Source organism: Ovis aries, chromosome 4 (assembly GCF_016772045.2).
Source record: "Ovis aries strain OAR_USU_Benz2616 breed Rambouillet chromosome 4, ARS-UI_Ramb_v3.0, whole genome shotgun sequence".
In the NCBI taxonomy this organism is placed as follows: domain Eukaryota; kingdom Metazoa; phylum Chordata; class Mammalia; order Artiodactyla; family Bovidae; genus Ovis; species Ovis aries.
The window spans coordinates 51,179,222-51,199,286 of record NC_056057.1 but is presented as its reverse complement, the minus strand read 5'-3'; the positions used below and the strand labels follow the sequence as shown (position 1 = coordinate 51,199,286).

The following is a 20,065-nucleotide window of genomic DNA, read 5'->3' as shown; positions in this document are numbered from 1 at the left end:
TGTCGTTTTTGAGATTGCACCCAACTACTGCATTTCAGGTTCTTTTGTTGACTATGAGGGCTACTCCCTTTCTTCTAAGGGATTCTTGCCCACAGTTGTAGATATAACGGTCATCTGAATTAAATTCACCCATTCTGGTCCATTTTAGTTCACTGATCCCTAAACTGTCAATATTTACTCTTGCCATCTCCCATTTGACCACTTCCAATTTACCTTGATTCATGGAGTTAACATTTCAAGTTCCTATGCAGTATTGTTCTTTATAGCATCAGACTTTACTTTTATCACCAGACATATCCACAACTGGGTGTTGTTTCCACTTTGGCTCAGCCTCTTCAGTCCTTCTGAAGCTATTTCTTCTCCCTTCTCCAGTAGAATATTGGATGCCTAACAACCTGGGGAGTTCATCTTTCAGTGTCATATCTTTCTGCCTTTTCATACTGTTCATACAGTTCTCAGGCAAGAATGCTGAAGTGGTTTGCCATTCTGTTCTCCAGTGGACCACGTTTTGTCAGAACTCTCCACCATGACCCATCGTCTTGGGTGGCTCTACACTGCATGGCTCATAGTTTCATCGAGTTAGACAAGGCTGTGACCCATGTGATCAGAAAAAGCCTATACAGTCAGCAAAAACAAGACCAGGAGCTGACTGTGGCTCAGATCATGAACTCCTTATTGAAAAATTCAGACTTAAATTGAAGAAAGTAGGGAAAACCATTAGGCCATTCAAGTATGACCTAAATCAAATCCTTTATGATTATACAGTAGAAGTGAGATTCAGGGGATTAGATCTGATAGACAGAATACCTGAGGAACTATGGGCAGAGGTTCATAACATTGTAATGAGGCAGTGATCAAAACCATCCCCAAGAACAAGAAATGTAAAAAGGCAAAATGGTTGTCTGGGGTGGCCTTACAAATAGCTGAGAAAAAGAGAAGTGAAAGGGAAAGGAGAAAAAGAAAGATATACCCATCTGACTGCAGAGTTCCAAAGAATAGCAAGGAGAGATAAGAAAGCCTTCTTCAGTGATCACTGCAAAGAAATAGAGGAAAACAATAGAATGGGAAAGACTAGAGATCTCATGAAGAAAATTAGATACCAAGGGAACATTTTCATGCAAAGATGGGCACAATAAAGGACAGAAACAGTGTGGACCTAACAGAAGCAGAAGATATTAATAAGAGATGGCAAGAATACACAGAAGAACTATAGAGAAAAGTTCTTAATGGTGCGGATAACCGCAATGGTGTGATCACTCACCTAGAGCCAAACATCCTGGAGTATGAAGTCAAGTGGGCCTTTGGAAGCAACACTACAAACAAAGCTAGTGGAGGTGATGGAATTCCAGCTGAGCTATTTCAAATCCTAAAAGAGGATGCTGTGAAAGTGCTGCATTCAGTATACCAGCAAATTTGGAAAACTCAGCAGTGGCCACAAGACTGGAAAAGGTGTTTTCATTTCAATCCCAAAGAAAGGCAATGCCAAAGAACACTCAAACTACCACACAATTGCACTCATCTCACATGCCAACAAAGCAATGCTCAAAATTCTCCAAGTCTTCAACAGTACGTGAACTGAGAACTTCCAGATGTTCAAGTGGATTTAGAAAAGGCAGAGGAACCAGAGATCAAATTGCCAGCATCTGTTGGATCATAGAAAAAGCAAGAGAATTCCAGAAGAACATCTACTTCTGCTTCATTGATTACATTAAAGCCTTTGGCTGTGTGGATCACCAGAAACTGGAAAATTCTTAAAGAGGTGGGAATACCAGATCACTGTACCTGCCTCCCGAAAAACCTGTAGGCAGGTCAAGAAGCAACAATTAGAATTTGCTGTGGAACAACAGACTGGTTCAAAATTGGGAAAGGAGTGCATGTAGGCTATATATTGTCACCCTGCTTATTCACCTTATATACAAAGTACATCATGCATAATGCTAGGGTGGATGAAGCACAAGCTGGAATAGAGATTCCCAGGAGAAACTTCAATAACCTCAGATATGCACATACCACCACCCTTATGGCAGAAAGCGAAGAGGAACTAAAGAGCCTCTTGATGAAAGTGAAAGAGGAGAGTGAAAATGTTGGCTTAAAACTCAACATTTAAAAAACTAACATCATGACATCTGGTCACATCACTTCATGGCAAATAGGTGGGGACACAATGGAAACAGTGAGAGAGTTTATTTTGGGCGGCTCCAAAATCACTGCAGATGGTGACTGCAGCCATGAAATTAAAAGATGCTTGCTCCTTGGAAGAAAAGCTGTGACCAAGCTAGACAGCATATTAAAAAGCAGAGACATTACTTTGCTGACAAAGGTCCACCTAGTCAAAGCTACGGTTTTTCCAGTAGTCATGTATGAATGTGAGAGTCGGACCATAAAGAAGGCTGAGTGCCCAAGATCTGATGCTTTTGAACTGTGGTGTTGGAGAAGACTCTTGAGAGTCCCTTGGACTGCAAGATCAAACCAGTCAATCCTAAGGGAAATCAATCCTGAACACACATTGGAAGGACTGATGCTGAAGGTGAAGCTCCAATACTTTGGCCACCTGATGCAAAGAGCTGACTCATTAGAAAAGACCCTGATGCTGGGAAAGATTGAAGGCAGGAGGAGAAGGGGACGACAGAGGACAAGATGGTTGGATGGCATCACCTACTCGATGGACATGAGTTTGAGCAAACTCCTGGAGATGGTGAAGGACACACCCGAGTGACTGAACAACAACAAAGAAGCAGAATATAGATGAGTACCATTTTTTAAAACTTTTTCTTTTGAAAAATTAAATTGACAGAAAAGTTTTAAGGCCAAGATACTGAACTTCAGATTCATCAACTGTCAGCATTTTGTCACATTTGTTCTCTCTCTCTTATCCCTACACCCCCATTCAAGAGTGGTGTGTGTGTGTGTGTGTGTGTGTGTGTGTGTGTATACATATATTTTGACTTAATCATTTAAGAATTGGCTGCAGATATTTTCACCATTCACCCTCCTAAATACCCGAGGGAAGTTTACACTGTTATAAGAGTATCATCTTATGAACAATCCATATTCAAATTTCAGCAGTTTTATTATACTGTCCTGTCTATAGTGCATACATGCATGCTAAGTTGCTTTAGTCATGTCTGACTCTTTGCAACGCCATGGACTATAGCCAGAGAGGCTCCTCTGTCCATGGCATCCTCCAAGCAAGAATGCTGGCTTGGGTTGCCTTGCCTTCCTCCAAGGGATCTTCCCAACCCAGGGATAGTAACCACGTCTCCTGCATTGCAGGCAGATTCTTTGAGCTCAGATTCGCTGAGCCACTGGGGAAACCACCTATCTATAGTAATTTTTCCTAATTTTGGATCATATATTGCATGCAGTCGCCCTAAGCCCTAGTCTCCTTCAACCTCTAACAAATGCCTCAGCCCTTCTTGTCTTTCATGATACTGATATTTTGAAGACTCCAGGCCAGTCCTCATTTTGGAAGGTTTCAAACTATGGAATGGCCCCACAGTTTCCTATTACATTCTGGGTATGATACTCTATAGGAATATCACATCAGTGGTGCTGTATCCTTCTTGAAACATCACAACAGGAGGTACACAATGTCAGTTTTTCCCATCACTGGGAAATTATAATAACATAGTCAAAGTGGAACCCCCAGTTTTCACCACTGAAAAGCAACAATTTTCACTTTATAAATAATAGCCTTATTATTTATTTATCCTTATTATTTGAAAGGGCACTATTGGAAAATCTATATATTATTCATACAATGGATTTAGCACTCATTGATGATTCCTGTCTGCATTAATTATCATTAGGTAGTTTTTAATTTTTTTATCTTAATCTGGTAATCTCTGTATTTGATGGGATAGCTAATCTTTTCATATTTAGTATAGCAGTCATATATCTGGCTATAAAAATTTATATATACTTTTTATTCTACATAAGAATTTCTGTCCTTGATCCTTTAGGTTTTGAATCTATTTTAAAAATGGCAGGTGGAAGTTCACAGCACCTGTTAGGCCATGTCTGCAGAATAAGATCTGTGAAAACTGATTCCCAGGAAAATATGCTCCCTAACCCACAACTTCATGCTGCCTGCTTAGGTTGATGCTTAGTATAAACACAGGCCAATATTAAAAAGAAAATGCTGCAAACTTTGCAAAACAACATTGACACATCTCACTCCATCTCTATCATGCCAAGTGCTTAAATTATCTTATTACGTGTGTATTGAACAATTGCTTCTGAAAGCTGGATGCAATAGACCCCGACCTGTACAACAGCACCAACAAACACTGACTCCTCCTCTGTCAGCTATGTTAATAGTGTTTCACGGAACACTTTAAAAAATGGCTCAAAAATTCTGGTATGAAACCTGGTATCTTGAGCCCAATATTTCCCACCCAAGCCTGCTCCCCAACCGCTAAGTATCATTTTCTCTTAAAACTAAAACAGTAACTCCTACTGTATACAAAGTCCTTTGTCAGCTCTTGATTTATCATACCAGCCCCTCTATCTCACTTAAAACGGGGAATTAATGGTATTAGGGTCTCCCTGCTACATAAAAATTATGATATGGCTAGGAACCAGTGGATGGACCAACTAAAAAAAAAAAAACGCTATAATTTATTAATAAGATAACAAGGAGAGTTCTGGAGATGCTCAACCAGAACATGCAGTGGAGATGGGCTGCCCGGCAGGAGAAGACACACAGTAGGAAGCCTCAGGACTCAGCTACTCGGAAGCTGCTCCTGCTCACCCACCTTTCTTTCAGACATGACTCTGACAACTCATGGGCTAAATGCCGGATTTTCTGAGTCTTCAGAGGACTGAAAGGCATAGAAGGCAAGTGCGTAAACCCAACGTTCTGTAAGTGACTTACATTCACTTTTGAATATTTACAAATTGTCAACAAAAACTGTACAGCTATTTAATTCTTAGCAATTTACCACCACTAACTGCCTTGAGTAAAAGGACAGAGGACATTTGCTGTCTCTAGGACCAGAGGAGGCAGAAGTGGAATGCAGAGAGACAGGAAAGGGGTCTGGTTTGGAAGGGAGCAGCCTTGGTCCCATTCTAACCCTGGAGTCCAGGGCCATGATGCTAGGTTGGTGCATCCAGTGTTAAGAGAGACAAACAGGAATTTCTTCCCTTTCAAAACTGCTTGACATAAACTTTCAAGGGCAACTCCGGCTTTGTTGATCATATAAAATTTTGGACTGAAAAGAATACCTGTAGCTTCGACATAAAGATGTTTGTCTTTAGATTTGCGATATCTGTATGTTATACTATGTTACCTGCTAAAACATTGTAAACAAGCTACCTTTTCCTTTCCTTCATCCTCGAAGACTTGGCCATCTCCTGTTGGTCATCCCATGGTTCTTTAGATTCCGTCTCAGAATTAACTTCACTTTCATCCCAGGAAGACTGTTTTTCCTTTCCTTGTGAAACAACTAGAATATAGCTTAGGTTCCTTGTCATAAAAGAAACAAAATCCTCAAAGTCAGGCTACAAAATAAAATGAAAATAATATTACTGGGCTCATGAAATGGATAAACTACAATGGTGACCCCTACCCAAGTCAAGGACCTCTTCCCCTTCGTGATTATTGGTCAAGAGAAAGTTACTCACAAGCCTCCTGTTAACTAACACATCTCCGAGGGACAGAAGTTCACAGTTGGCAGGGACTGATCGTCAAGGCAGTCTAATAACAATTGTTAAACTACAAGATACTTCCAAATCAACTGGAGGGCTTGTTGAACACAGTTTTCTGGAGTCCAGTTCCAGACTTTATGATTCAGTAGGTTTAGGGTGGGGCCCTGGAACTGGATTTTCTCACAAGTTTTTAGGCGATGCTGATGTTGCTGGCCCAACCCTTTTCCAGGGCCAAGAAAGATGGTCTGAGGGGTGCAGCTGGTTTACAAAGTGCTTTTCAGTAGAACTTTCTCTGATGACCAACATGCTCTGTGCTCTTCAGCATATGTAACCACAGGCAGCTGCTGAGCACCTGAAATATGGCTAGTGCCTCTGAGACTCTGAATTTTTAACTTTGTTTAACTGTAATGAATTTAAGTTCAAATGGCCACATGTATCTAATGGCTACCATATTAGACAGTGAATTTCTAGAACCTACATCTCCTGACACCCAAGCCACTGCACTTGCTAACACAAAGTCTTTACTGTATTACCCCAGACAAAAGAGAATTTTAAAAATAGCTTGATGAAAAGGATTTACATGTAGGTAAAGAAAGGATGAAAGCTTTCCTATGAAGTTTATGACAAGGAGCCTTCAAACTGGGATCAGAATCTATAGGAAAGGTCTGGATACTCACTTCTTGGGGGCTAATGCACAGAGTCTTAGAGGACACATATCATAAAGAGGTCTTTGCTCCAATAAAACACAATCAGAGCATCCATTTTTGCTTGGCTGCCTCTATGTCTACTGGAGCTTTCTCCAGTGTCATTCTCTTTGGATCAACCATGATATGGACACCGCCAAGGAAATCTGGAGCTTAGTTGGTTGGCCAGACTTATTCATTTGTTTTTTCTATAATGAGAATACTAAACTTAGAGGAATCCACTGTATTTGACACACAATGGATTTTTTAAAAAACTTTCTTACCTGGTCTACTATTTTACTATAGAAGTGCTTTACTTGTTCTTCAGTAAGCGGTTTCTTATCCTCTGCTTCTATGACAAATCCTGCCTTGATAATCTTCAATTAGAGAGCAAGGTCAGATTCAAATGGGTAGTGGGACCACAGGTAAAAGAAGTCAAGGACATTTGTTTCCTAGGCTTAACAAATCATCCAGATTTGAATGCATTACATGATGATGCCTCAGCACAATCCATAAGGCACTAAGTTGCAAGAGGCCCAAAAATATGTAAACAGAGAAGGTTCTTTTCATGCTCCCCCACCTCAGTGTTTAAATTTTCATGGCTTGAAGGAGAGACTCCACACTACTTCTATTATTTAAGTGAATTGTTTTCAGATTAAAAAAAAAAAAAAAGAACTGACTGAATTCCAAGGAAAGATATCACAGCTTTCTAAATCATTCAAAAAGAAACACATTTATAAGCACTTTGAACCATTTATTTTCAAAATTATTGTAACTTTCTTAACTTTTCTTCAAGGATTACCTTTGTTAAACCTGTAACTCATAATCTAGTATATCTTACTGTGACAGCAACAAAAATATCCAAATTACAGGGAAGAATAGAATTTAAAATTCAGCCATGCTTTGTCTTAAAATTTTTTAATTTAATGACAAATTGTGTGTATGTCACTCAAGTATAACAATGTATAAAGTGGACCGTCTACTTTATTGTAGTTTAATTGATGCTGCTTTGGCTGAAGAAAGAATGCATGATGGGAAATTCATAATGAGATATCCAATCCCTCCTGACATAGCTTCCCATATGACCTCCTCTATTGCACATGCAGCATTCTTACAAATTTTAATATAATTTTGTTGTTTCAACACAAAATCTCTATTCAGGGGTCAGTAAACCATAGACCCTTCCACCACACATGTTTAGAAACAAAGTTTACTAGAACCACGCCCCTTTGTTTATTTACTGTCTTGTTGCCTTCTCCAGATGATGGCAGAGTTAAACTTCTGTGACAGAGATCATATGCCCCATAAGCCTGAAAATAGTTACTATCTGGCTCTTTATAGGAGAAGTATGCTGACCTTTGGATTAGAATGCAATTTTCCTCCAAAAATTTTTTTCTTTGGGCTCTAAATGCAAAACTTTAAATGCTTCTTTAAGTTATCATGTATCTAAAAGGACCATATATTTGTGACAACATCAGGAAATAATGCAAGCTAATGTGAGCTTATAGCAGGTTTGCACTGATGACAACTAAATACAAAGAATTTGTTATCATCCAACATAAGGATGGCAATTTTTATCTTTTATATTGGATACTAGGAGAGCAGAGTTATTTAAATAAGGATGTTGAGTAAAACATCCAAAGCCTTTAGAGGTACCTAGTACCAGATGTTTTTATGTTCTAGTTTATTCTAAATGATAAGCTTGCCTCTACATTGAAAAGTAAGGGATTTTTTTTTACAATTAATTTAAACTATTATTTGGAAATATTACTTACTTTTTCTTTAATTTCTTGAACTTTTCTAGCAGCCACAGCATCAGGCTTGATAATAACAATAGTGTATATTTGGTCTAGGAAAAAACAAAGGATGGATTTCATTTTCTTGGCACAAAGTCTAGATAACGAAGGATTTGACAATTGCAAGCGTAAACTACTAATGTCCAATGAATTTTGTCCATCAACAGCTTTGTCCTTATGGCGTTGAAACTACCAAAGAGTTTCTACTTAGAATCAAAGTATATTTCCTGTATTTGCATGCAGGAGAAACATTCACAGGAGTTTACAGTCAGAGGGCCAAAAAAAAGTGTAGGTGGGCACTAGTTATTTTATTTTTTTGGCCACATCTCATGGCTTGTGCGATCTTAGCTCCCCAACTAGGGGTTGAATCCGGGCTCTCGGCAGTGACGATGTGAAGTCCTAACCACCGGACCACCAGGGAATTCCCAGCACTAGTTATTTTAATACAATTCACGTGCATTAGAATCACACCAATGATCCATCCAGCTCAGTATCACTAGTGGCTGGAGTTTCAGTGCAAGCAAACATTATAAACCAATGGCTTAACTGTCTATGAATTTGTCCACATTTATCTACACATTCTTATAACCAGTTTTTAGTGCAGAATAGCTCACCTAGCATGTTGTTTGCCTCTGATCCCTCCAGGGTATGAACACATTCACACACTCACTCAAGACAATCCAATGAAGGCAGGAAGTTGTTGATCCATAAAGTAAACTAGAAGTGCAGGTCATCAGGGAAGAAATTTTTACAAGTTTTGGAAAGATGATGAAGGATAAAGTAGGAGGAAACTACTGTCCAGATTACTCACAGGGGACAGAAGCCCCTGGTCAAATGTAATCTCTGAAAGACTCCAGGCATAGAGACTGAAGGCAAGGCAAGGGGAGCAAAAGAGATTGCTTTTTAAGAGCTGACTCTGGTATTGCACAAATCATCATTAATCCTACCAGTCTTTATCAATTAACATTGATGTCATTACAAGGTTTTTGCTGCAAGTGATGCTGTAATGAACATTATTCATGTACACAAATCCTTTGCTATTACTTTAAAGTAAATTTACTTGCCGACGGTTTCATGGCTTAGTTCCCCAGTATCCTCTGAATCTGAGTCTACAAACACAATTTCATGATACTGTGAAAAAGGAAAGCAAATAAAACAGTTGTATTTTAATATGATAGTGAGAGAGTTTTTAGAAATTTTGTTTCTAGTAAATATGTATAATCAAAGGGATAGAAATTAAAGTGGAAATGTGGCTGCATTTATCTAACACTACTTTTCCCCAACCTTTTCACTAAAATAAAATAAAGAATATTTAAATAGTTGGGATGTGGAGACTATCAGGAACAATGCATATATGCTATATGGAAAATGCTTTAAAACAAAACCTTTAAAACATAAGAGCACAAGGAATAAAATAAGAAAGAAAAAAAGATTAACAAGTAAGAAAGCAATAAGCACACAATCATTATGTTAAAAACTGAAAGAACATGAAGCTTCAGGATCCATTCTTGACCATTGCTCCGAGTAAATTAGGAGCAGAAATATTCGTCCTTAACTTATAAAAATAAATGTCTGTCTCAAAACAATAGCCAATATCCTCCTATAGAATAAAACCCTAGGAAGGATAAGGGATTCTTAGTTTCTGGAGAAGCCCTGAAAATGCTTCTGTGATTCTGTAAACTACCTGAAGAGTTTATATATTTACATATATACATTTTGAGGGCAAGAAGTTTATATCATTATAGATTCTCAATGGACTACAGAATCAAAAACGTTTGGAAATAACTACTGAAAGCATTCACTTCTGTTATAATCAGAAATAAGATCATTATGCCAGCTATAACTTCATAGTGACCTGTCTAGTATTTGTTGAATCTACCCTGACAAACAGGGCAGCCACTAACCACACAAGGCTATATCTGAGAGCTTGAAAGGAGGTTAGTCCAAATTAAGATGTACTATGAGTAGAAAATATACGGCACATTCCAAAGACTTAGTTTGAAAAGATGAATGTGGAATACTTTATTTCTTATATTGACTACATCCTTTTTCTTATTTTATTGAAGTTGATTTATTGTAGTTGATTTACAATGCTGCGTTTAATTGCTGCTATACAGAAAAGTGGCTTAGTTTTATATATATATATATATATATATATATATATATATATATACTTTCTCATAGTCCTTTCCATTATGGTTTATCAGAGGATATTGAATATAGTTCCCTGTGCTATGCAGTTTATACATCTAATAAATAATAGCTTGCATCTGCTAATCCCAAACTCCCAATCCTCCCCTCCTTGGCCCCCTCTCTCCCTTGGAAGCTGCAAGTCTGTTCTCTATATTTGTGAGCCTGTTTTTGGTTCACAGATATGTTCATTTGTGTCATATTTTAGATTCAAATATAAGTGATATCATATGCTATTTATCTTTCTCTCTCTGACTGACCTCACTTAGTATGATACTCTCTAGATGCATCCATGTTGCTGCAATGATTTTGTTCTTTTTAATGGCTGAGTAATATTTCATTGTGTGTGTATGTATGTGTGTGTGTGTATATATATATATATATATACATATATATATATATATATATATACCACATCTTCCTTATCCATTCATCTAGGGGTGCATGTCTTGTTTTGAATTACAGTTTTGTCTGGGTATATGCCCAGGAGTGGGACTGCTTGGTCATATGGCAACTCCATTTTTAGTTTGTTGAGGAACTACCATACTGTTCTCCATAGGGGCTGCACCAGCTTACATTCCTACCAACACCCTCTCCAGCATTTATTATTTGTAGACTTTTTCATGATGGCCATTCTGACAGGTGTAAAGTGGTACCCCACTGTAGTTTTGATTTTCATTTCTCTAATAATTAGTAATGAAGATCTTTTCATGTTCCTATTTGATCTCTGTATGTCTTCTTTGGAGAAATGTCTATTTAGCTTTCTGTCCATTTTTCAATTAGGTTGTTTTTTGTTGTTGTTGTTGTTATTGAATTGTAAGAGCTCTTTTATATTTTGGAAATTAAGCCCTTGTTTGTCACATCATTTGCAAATATTTTCTCCCAGTTCATAGACTGTCTTCTCATTTTGTCTATGGGTTACCTCATTGTGCAAAATCTTGTAAGCTATATTGAATACATCTTTAAATACGCATGTTTTTAATATGTCAGATGTAAGAAAATGTTTGAAAATTAATTTCACCTTTTTTATTATTTTTAATTTACTAGTAGAATATTAAAATTATGTAAGTGGCTCACATTATGGCTTGTATTTTATTACTATTATTCTACTAAACAAGGCAATTGATGAGAAACCTAAATAATAGAAGTGTCCAACAAAATGGAATAAGATAAAATAAATATCAGATATTAATAAATTTCTTACATATCCACTATTATTAATTAAAATAAGATGTCATTCTGCAAGAATAATGAGAATAACAACAATAAAACCATAGTACAGAGCACACATAGCGAAAGCCAGATGCAGTAATTAGGAGAAATGGTTAAAAGTCACGCTGCCTGACTTCAAATTCTGCTTTTACAGCCTACTAGCTACCTGTTTCTAAGGAGAGGACATAATGTTTCTAAGCCTGTCCTATTGAGCACAAATACTTCATAAGGCTCCCCTAGGTTCAGATTCAAGATGCAACATAGGAGGCTCCTGAACTCACCTCCTCCCTCAGACACACCAGACCTACAGTAATTTGTGGAACAGTTCCCTCTGAGCGAAATCCAGAAAATAATTGGGCAATTTCTATGCATCAGACATATGAGGAAAAAAACACATGCAAACTGGGTAGGAGAGGCTGAGTCACAATCTCACCATAAACTCCCTCCCTGACACAGAGGCATAAAATCCAGAGGGGACTCACAACTCCCAGCATCTCCCAAAGAAGTGAAGGGCTTGACACCAACATCGAGTACCCCCAACTTTAAGACTTCCAACAGAAAGATGGGGCCCCAACTAATAAAATGTTAGTTGTCAATTATATCTAAATAAAAGTGAGGAGTAAAATGGTTTCTGTAAGGATTAAATGAGGATATCTTTTTTAAAATCTTAGCAAACAGTAAGTCCTCAAAAATTCCTAGTTATTCTAACTTCAAAAAGAAGTAGAGGGGGTGGAAAGAGGGAGGGAGGGAGATACAGAGAGAAAGGAAGGGCAAGTTAGCAGATGAAGGAAATAAAGATCAGAGCAGAAATAAATAAAATAGAGACTAAAAGACAGAAAAAATCAGTGAAACTAAGAGCTGGATTTTGAAAAAATACACAAAAGAGAACTTTAGCCAGATTGTGAGGGGAAAAAAAAGAGAAGACTCAAATAAATAAAATTAGAAATGAAAGAGGAGACATTATAACCACAGCAACACAAGGATCTTAAAAGACTATTATGACCAACTATGAAATGATTGTCTCTCAAAAAGCACTCCCATGTTCACTGCAGCCTTATTTACAACAGCCAAAATATGCAAACAACCTAATGGACATTGATGATGGATAAAGGTATTGTATCTATACACAATGAAATCCTATTTATTCATAAACAAAGAAGAAATCTTGCTATTTGCGACAACGTGGATGGAGCGTGAGCGCATTATGCTATGTGAAATAAGGCAAAGGAAGATAAATACTGTATGATCTCTCTTATATGTGGAATCTAGAAAAAGTGGACTCACAGGCACAGAGAACAGAATGGTAGTTGACAGAAGCAGAGCGTGGGGAATTGGGGAACTGGGTGAAGGAGGTCAGAAGGCAAAATCTCCAAGTAAGCTTGGAGGGCATAATATATAGTGTAAAGATTATAGGTAATGACATGCATTATGTATGTGAAAGTTGCTAAAAGAGTAGATTTTTAAGACTTTCAGTGACAAATTTTTTCAGAAAAAATGACACAACAAATGTTAACTAAGTGTAGTTGTTGTTCAGTTGCTATGTCCAATTAAGTGTAGTAATCATTTCCTAATATCCACATACATCAAATCATTATGGTGCATACCTTAAACTAATAAAATGTTAGTTGTCAATTATACCTCAATAAAAGTGAGGAGTAAAATGGTTTCTGTAAGGATTAAATGAGGATAGTCTTTTTTAAAATCTTGGCAAACAGTAAGTCCTCAAAAATTCCTAGTTATTCTAACTTCAAAAAGAAGTAGAGGGGGTGGAAAGAGGGAGGGAGGGAGATGCAGAGAGAAAGGAAGGGCAAAGTTTCCCTGAAAAACAAGAAACCTGAAAATGTAAAGGAAAATGCCCTTGGATGAGAAAAATCACTATTTTAAATGTAAATCCCCTATGTTTGTCATTTGTCAGTTTACCATCAAAATACTCATTTTTTTCCTTACTGCTTATACTCGGTACACACTAAGGACATTGACACACTGAGACACAGGGCAAACATTTCTCCAAGTTTGCTGCTTTACTCTTATATTCCATTCAAACGTTTAAATAATCAAATCTATCATTTTTTTCTTCTTTGATATCTGTTTTATACTATACTTTCAAGGCCTTTCTCAACCTATGACAACATAAATGCTTTCCAATATTTTCTTCTAATACTTTTATGCTTTGTTTCTTCATAGCTCTTCCATTCATCTGAAATTTGTTTATATCCATGAGGAAATGATATAACTTTCTTATACAAATAGTTAACCCCGTATTACTGTTTTATGAATTTTTAATCCTTTCCAGATTTAAGCTGATAGTTTTTATAGCAGATACGTATACAGCCTTGAGCCTACACCATCTCATAGTTTTTATTTTTCGTTATTTCTCAGCTAGTCTTTACTTTTTGTTTCTTAAATTCACACTTCTTGTTTTTGTTGTTGTGTGTGTATATGCGTGTGTATATGTGTGTATATGTGTGTGTACGTGCGTGTGCATGTTTCAATATGCCACTCCTATTTATCTGGCTATATTTGTAATCACTTTCCTCTGTGGCTTTCTTTCTTATGGTATATTATGTTCATAGCTCTACATGCTTTATGATTCACTTCAAAATATTTTATATTTTATTTCTTACCAGGTAGTACACTTTACTCCAGTACTCTTGCCTGGAAAATCCCATGGACGGAGGAGCCTGGGGGGCTGCAGTCCATGGGGTCGCTAAGAGTCGGACACAACTGAGCGACTTCACTTTCACTTTTCACTCTCATGCATTGGAGAAGGAAATGGCAACCCACTCCAGTGTTCCTGCCTGGAGACTCCCAGGGATGGGGGAGCCTGGTGGGCTGCCATCTATGGGGTTGCACAGAGTCAGACACGACTGAAGTGACTTAGCAGCAGCAGCAGTACACTTTACACACATAGGATCTTATTCTAAGCATCATATTAAAGTATAATACTCTATTGTTCATTTGTCAGTTTATCTTGGCCCTCTTTTCATATCAATAAACAGAGCTAGAATGTACTAATATTCCACTGTATGAATTTGTATCATTTACGGCACATTACAACATTTATGGCATCTATTCACTATTGCTAGGTATTTAGATTGGTTCCAAAATTTTAGTAACATAGACAACACTGAAATAAATAGCCTTTTCTTTCTTTGTCTCGTGAGCTTAAGGAAACTTAATGGAGTGTAATTGTCAGTCAAAAGATACACGTTTTATTTTAAGCCTTTGATTCATATTATCAAAATATTTCCCAACAAGGTTGCACCATTTAGATACCCAGATAGTTATAAAACTAGAGGAAACACTTCAGGAAAACAACAAAGAAGATGAAATACATCATTTTGAAAACAAATTTTTAAAAATAAAATTGTCAGTCATTCGAAGTATTACCTGAGGGCGAACCATTTCACCTGCTGCAATTTTCCTCTCCTCATCGACCAAGGTCAGAATTTTTTGATTCACAAGTGGCGCATTTGCACCCTGGATTTTTGCAACAATTGTGCCATTCTATAAGGGGAAATAAAAGCAGGAGGGAAATTCATTTTCAGGATAAGTCAAGAATTAATACTTCAACTGGACTAAGTCACCCCACTCTAACCCATACCCTCACCAATCCTTTCTTAGCTACTGTAATTAGCCATTTAAAAATAAATATTAGTGGTATGAAAGTATGTCCATTTGGTAAATCCATCTCTTTGAGTTCTACCTCTAATTCATCTATTAGATGATTAGTTCTACCACTAATTCTCCTACAACCAAACACAGGCCATCCATGCACTAAATTTTACTGGCTCTCTTCAGGTCTCTCAACATTACTCTCCCTCGTTAATTTTGATACTATTTCCCTTTAGTCTGTCTTTCAACACATATTTACTGAACACTTGTGTACTATCATTTTTTGGCATTGCCTTTCTTTGGGATCACAATAAACTGTGGAAAATTCTGAAAGAGATGGGAATACCAGATCACCTGACCTGCCTCTTCAGAAACGTGTATGCAGGTCAGGAAGCAACAGTTAGAACTGTACATGGAACAGCAGACTGGTTCCAAATAGGGAAAGAAGTACGTCAAGGCTGTATATTGTCACCCTGCTTATTTAACTTCTATGCAGAGTACATCATGAGAAACGCTGGGCTGGAAGAAGCACAAGCTGGAATCAAGATTGCCGGGAGAAATATTAATAACCTCAGGTATGCAGATGACACCAGCCTTATGGCAGAAAGTGAAGAAGAACTAAAGAGCCTCTTGATGAAAGTGAAAATGAAAGAGGAGAGTGAAAAAGTTGGCTTAAAGCTCAACATTCAGAAAACTAAGATCATGGCATCTGGTCCCATTACTTCATGTCAAATATATGGGGAAACAGTGGAAATGGCTGACTTTCTTTTTCTGGGCTCCAAAACCACTGCAGATGGTGATTGCAGCCATGAAATTAAAAGATGCTTACTTCTTGGAAGGAAAGTTATGACCAACCTAGACAGCATATTAGAAAGCAGAGACATTACCTTGCCAACAAAGGTCCATCTAGTCAAGGCTATGGCTTTTCCAGTGGTCATGTATGGATGTGAGAGTTGGACTATAAAGAAAGCTGGGTGCAGAAGAATTGGTGCTTTTGAACTGTGGTGTTGGAGAAGAGTCTTGAGAGTCCCTTGGACTGCAAGGGTCCAACCAGTCCATCCGAAAGGAGATCAGTCCTGTATATTCATTGGAAGGACTGATGTTGCAGCTGAAACTCCAAGACTTTGGCCACCTGATGCAGAGAGCTGACTCATTTGAAAAGACCCTGATGCTGGGAAAGATTGAGGGCAGGAGGAGAAGGGGACGACAGAGGATGAGATGGTTGGATGGCATCACTGACTCGATGGACATGGGTTTGGGTGAACTCCAGGAACTGGTGATGGACAGGGAGGCCTGGCGTGCTGCGGTTCATGGGGTCACAAAGAGTCAGACATGACTGAGCGACTGAACTGAACTGAACTGAACTGTGAACTATCATTATACCAGGCATGGTGGTATGAGATAGTAGTCTTGGCTTTTGTTGTTGTTCAGTTGCTTAGTCCTGTCCAACTCTTTGCAACCCCATGGACTGTAGCCCACCAGGCTCCTCTGTCCATGACATTTCCAAGGTAATAATACTGGGGTGGATTGCCATTTCCTTCCCCAGGGGATCTTCCCAACCCAGGGATCAAACCCACATCTCCTGCATTGCAGGCAGAGTCTTTACCACTGAGCCACTGGGGATGCCAGTATCCTGGTACCATATAATTATTTTTAAAAAAGAAAAAACCACAAACACACGTGAGATAAAAACCATGACAGGGACCACTAAGGGAGGTACAAAGAGCTGGGAGCATCTATAAAAGTTTATTCTGGTTAGGTAGATTAGTAAAGGTACTTATCAATGCCAGGAAGTGATTCTTGGTTTAAAATGTTAAGGACAGGTAAGAAATAAAAAGAAGAAAGATCATTCTAGGCAAAAAGAAATAGAGATGTGAAGGTCCTATGGCTGGAAAGAAACATGGTAAATAAGAAGGCCAGCAGAGAAACTAAGGGAAGGCCTGATATGAGACAGAGCCCAATAGCTAAGGGTAGCCAGAATGTGCAGGGGCTTGTGGGTCTTGCGAGGATGCAACCTTTATCTTAAGTGCAGTGGAAAGACTTTGAAATGTTTAAACAGAGGCAAGGATCACAATTAGAACTGCTGTTTGTAGAAATCATTTTACCTACGATATGGAGAAAAGGTTAGAGATGGAGCAAGAGATGTTTGTACACAAATCAGAAGTTACTCTAGAGGTGAAGATGGGAGAGATGGGAGCTCAGTCTATGGAGGTGCGGTTGGAAATGGAAAGGAGATGAGTGTGAGGCAAGCTTGGATGGTGAAATTGACAGGACCAAGGTCTGGTGTGGATGGGGTTCAACGTAAGGAGAAGTCACTAAGATGACTTGAGATGGCTTGAGAAACTGGGTATGCTAAGATATTACTCACCAGATGAGGCAACACTAGAAGAGAACATTTCCAATGGGGATGTGGAGGGTAGGAGGGGTCTAGTATTGGACCAGTTCATTGTGAGATGTCCTTGAGCTATCAAGAGGAAAGGTCAAAGGACCAGTTGGATACACAAGTCTGGTGCTCAAAGTGTAGGATTTAGCTGAAGACATATACTTGAGTTATTGATATATAAGAGGTGACAATTTAAACTGTGTTTGGGAGAAGTTTTCTAAGGAGATTTATAGCATAATGAAGTCAAAATGTAATGGCTGAATAAAGAAAGGTGAACCTGTAAAGGAGAATGGGTGGGGGGGATGGTGAGTAGCACCTAGGAAGCAAAAGGAAAACCAAGTCACAAAAGTCAAAAGAAGCAACTGTTCCAAAAAGGAGGGCATGACCACCACATTTAATACATTTGAGAGGTACAGAATGATGAAGACCTGAAAGCATTCACTCTGTTTAACAACAGGCTGGTAATTGGATACATTAGCAACAGCCAGTTTGGTGGAATAATCTGAAAGAGGTTCGATTGTATGGGTTGAAGAATTAATAGGATGAGAAGAGATGGAGTGAAAATATAGAAACTCTTCCAAGAAATTTAGCTCTGAGGTAGAGGAGAGAGGTGAGTGGAGGCTGGAGTGGAACATAGTAACAAAAGGAATTTTTTTTAATCAGAAAGATTTAATCATATTCAAAGGCCACAGAGAAGAATCCAGTTGAGAAAGATTTGAATGAAACCTGACACTCCAATTACCATTTACCACTAAAATGAGCTTTCCAATATCCCTTGAGAAAGCCCTTCCTGCTAACAGGCTGGAATGAATTTGTTGTCAACATCCGCTGGATCATGGAAAAAGCAAGAGAGTTCCAGAAAAACATCTATTTCTGCTTTATTGACTATGCCAAAGCCTTTGACTGTGTGGATCACAATAAACTGTGGAAAATTCTGAGAGAGATGGGAATACCAGACCACCTGACCTGCCTCTTGAGAAATCTGTATTCAGGTCAGGAAGCAGCAGTTAGAACTGGTCATGGAACAACACACTGGTTCCAAATAGGAAAAGGAGTACGTCAAGGCTATATATTGTCACCCTGCTTATTTAACTTATATGCAGAGTACATCATGAGAAAAGCTGGACTGGAAGAAACACAAGCTGGAATCAAGATTGCCAGGAGAAATATCAATAACCTCAGATACGCAGATGACATCACCCTTATGGCAGAAAGTGAATAAGAACTAAAGAGCCTCTTAATGAAAGTGAAAGAGGAGAGTGAAAAACTTGGCCTAAAGCTCAACATTCAGAAAATGAAGATCATGGCATCCGGTCCCATCACTTCATGGGAAATAGATGCGGAACCAGTGGAAACAGTGTCAGACTTTATTTTGGGGGGCTCCAAAATCACTGCAGATGGTGACTGCAGCCATGAAATTAAAAGACACTTACTCCTTGGAAGAAAAGTTATGACCAACCTAGATAGTATATTCAAAAGCAGAGACATTACTTTGCCAACAAAGGTCCGTCTAGTCAAGGCTATGGTTTTTCCAGTGGTCATGTATGGATGTGAGAGTTGGACTGTGAAGAAGGCTGAGGGCCGAAGAATTGATGCTTTTGAACTGTGATGTTGGAGAAGACTCTTGAGAGTCCCTTGGACTGCTAGTAGATCCAACCAGTCCATTCTGAAGGCGATCAGCCCTGGAATTTCTTTGGAAGGAATGATGCTAAAGCTGAAGCTCCAGTACTTTGGCCACCTCATGCGAGGAGCTGACTCATGGAAAAGACTGATGCTGGGAGGGATTGGGGGCAGGAGGAGAAGGGGATGACCGAGGATGAGATGGCTGGATGGCATCACTGACTCGATGGACGTGAGTCTGAGTGAACTCTGGGAGTTGGTGATGGACAGGGAGGCCTGGAGTACTGCAATTCATGGGGTCACAAAGAGTTGGACATGACTGAATGACTGAACTGAACTGAAGAACACTGCCCAAAACAAAGGTGGTTTTGTAGTCATGGATTGAGATTCTTTTCTTTTTTTTTTAAGTTTTAATTTTTATACAATTTTTAAAGGTTGCTTTCCATTTGCAGTTATTACAAAATATTGGCTATATTCCCCATGGAGATTCTTGAATTAGGATTTTGAATATGGGAGCAATGGGTGAATACAAAGTGAGGTGTGACTGCAGGAAGTGAGCTGGAAGAAAAGTTCATTGGTAGTTAGAAGAGGCCAAGATCCCTCAGTCCCAGGATGATGACAACATGTTAGCATGAAAGGAAGATTTTGAGCCCCGTCTTCAGGTAGACATGGGTCTGCTGCTCAGAGCTGACTCACTTGGCAGGTGATGGCTACCCCAAAGCTGCAGACTCTATGTGGGCCCCCTCCCCAGCCTCTCCTCCTGAGTCTCAGGCTCCGAACTACTGCTGCTACTAAACCCACCTCATGGGCACATTAACCTCAAGCCCATTCCTGCCTCTGGTTGTTATTCATTCTGGTTCCCTGAATTATATCTAGGCCAAGGGTCTGCAAACTATGACCTATACAGAGATGATACT

The 20,065-nt window shown here is 38.7% G+C and overlaps 1 protein-coding gene across 1 annotated transcript in view; it reads right to left on the bottom strand.

Moving 5' to 3' along the window:
• Positions 1 to 20,065, bottom strand: part of NME8 (NME/NM23 family member 8) — a 55,050-nt gene that overhangs the window by 16,409 nt on the left and 18,576 nt on the right. The window contains exons 5-9 of the mRNA XM_060414720.1: positions 14,921 to 15,037; positions 9,193 to 9,259; positions 8,108 to 8,181; positions 6,617 to 6,709; positions 5,318 to 5,502 (exon numbers count right to left, since the gene is read on the bottom strand). Coding sequence (XP_060270703.1) covers positions 5,318 to 5,502; positions 6,617 to 6,709; positions 8,108 to 8,181; positions 9,193 to 9,259; positions 14,921 to 15,037 — 536 coding nt within the window. The remainder of the gene's footprint in view (positions 1 to 5,317; positions 5,503 to 6,616; positions 6,710 to 8,107; positions 8,182 to 9,192; positions 9,260 to 14,920; positions 15,038 to 20,065) is intronic.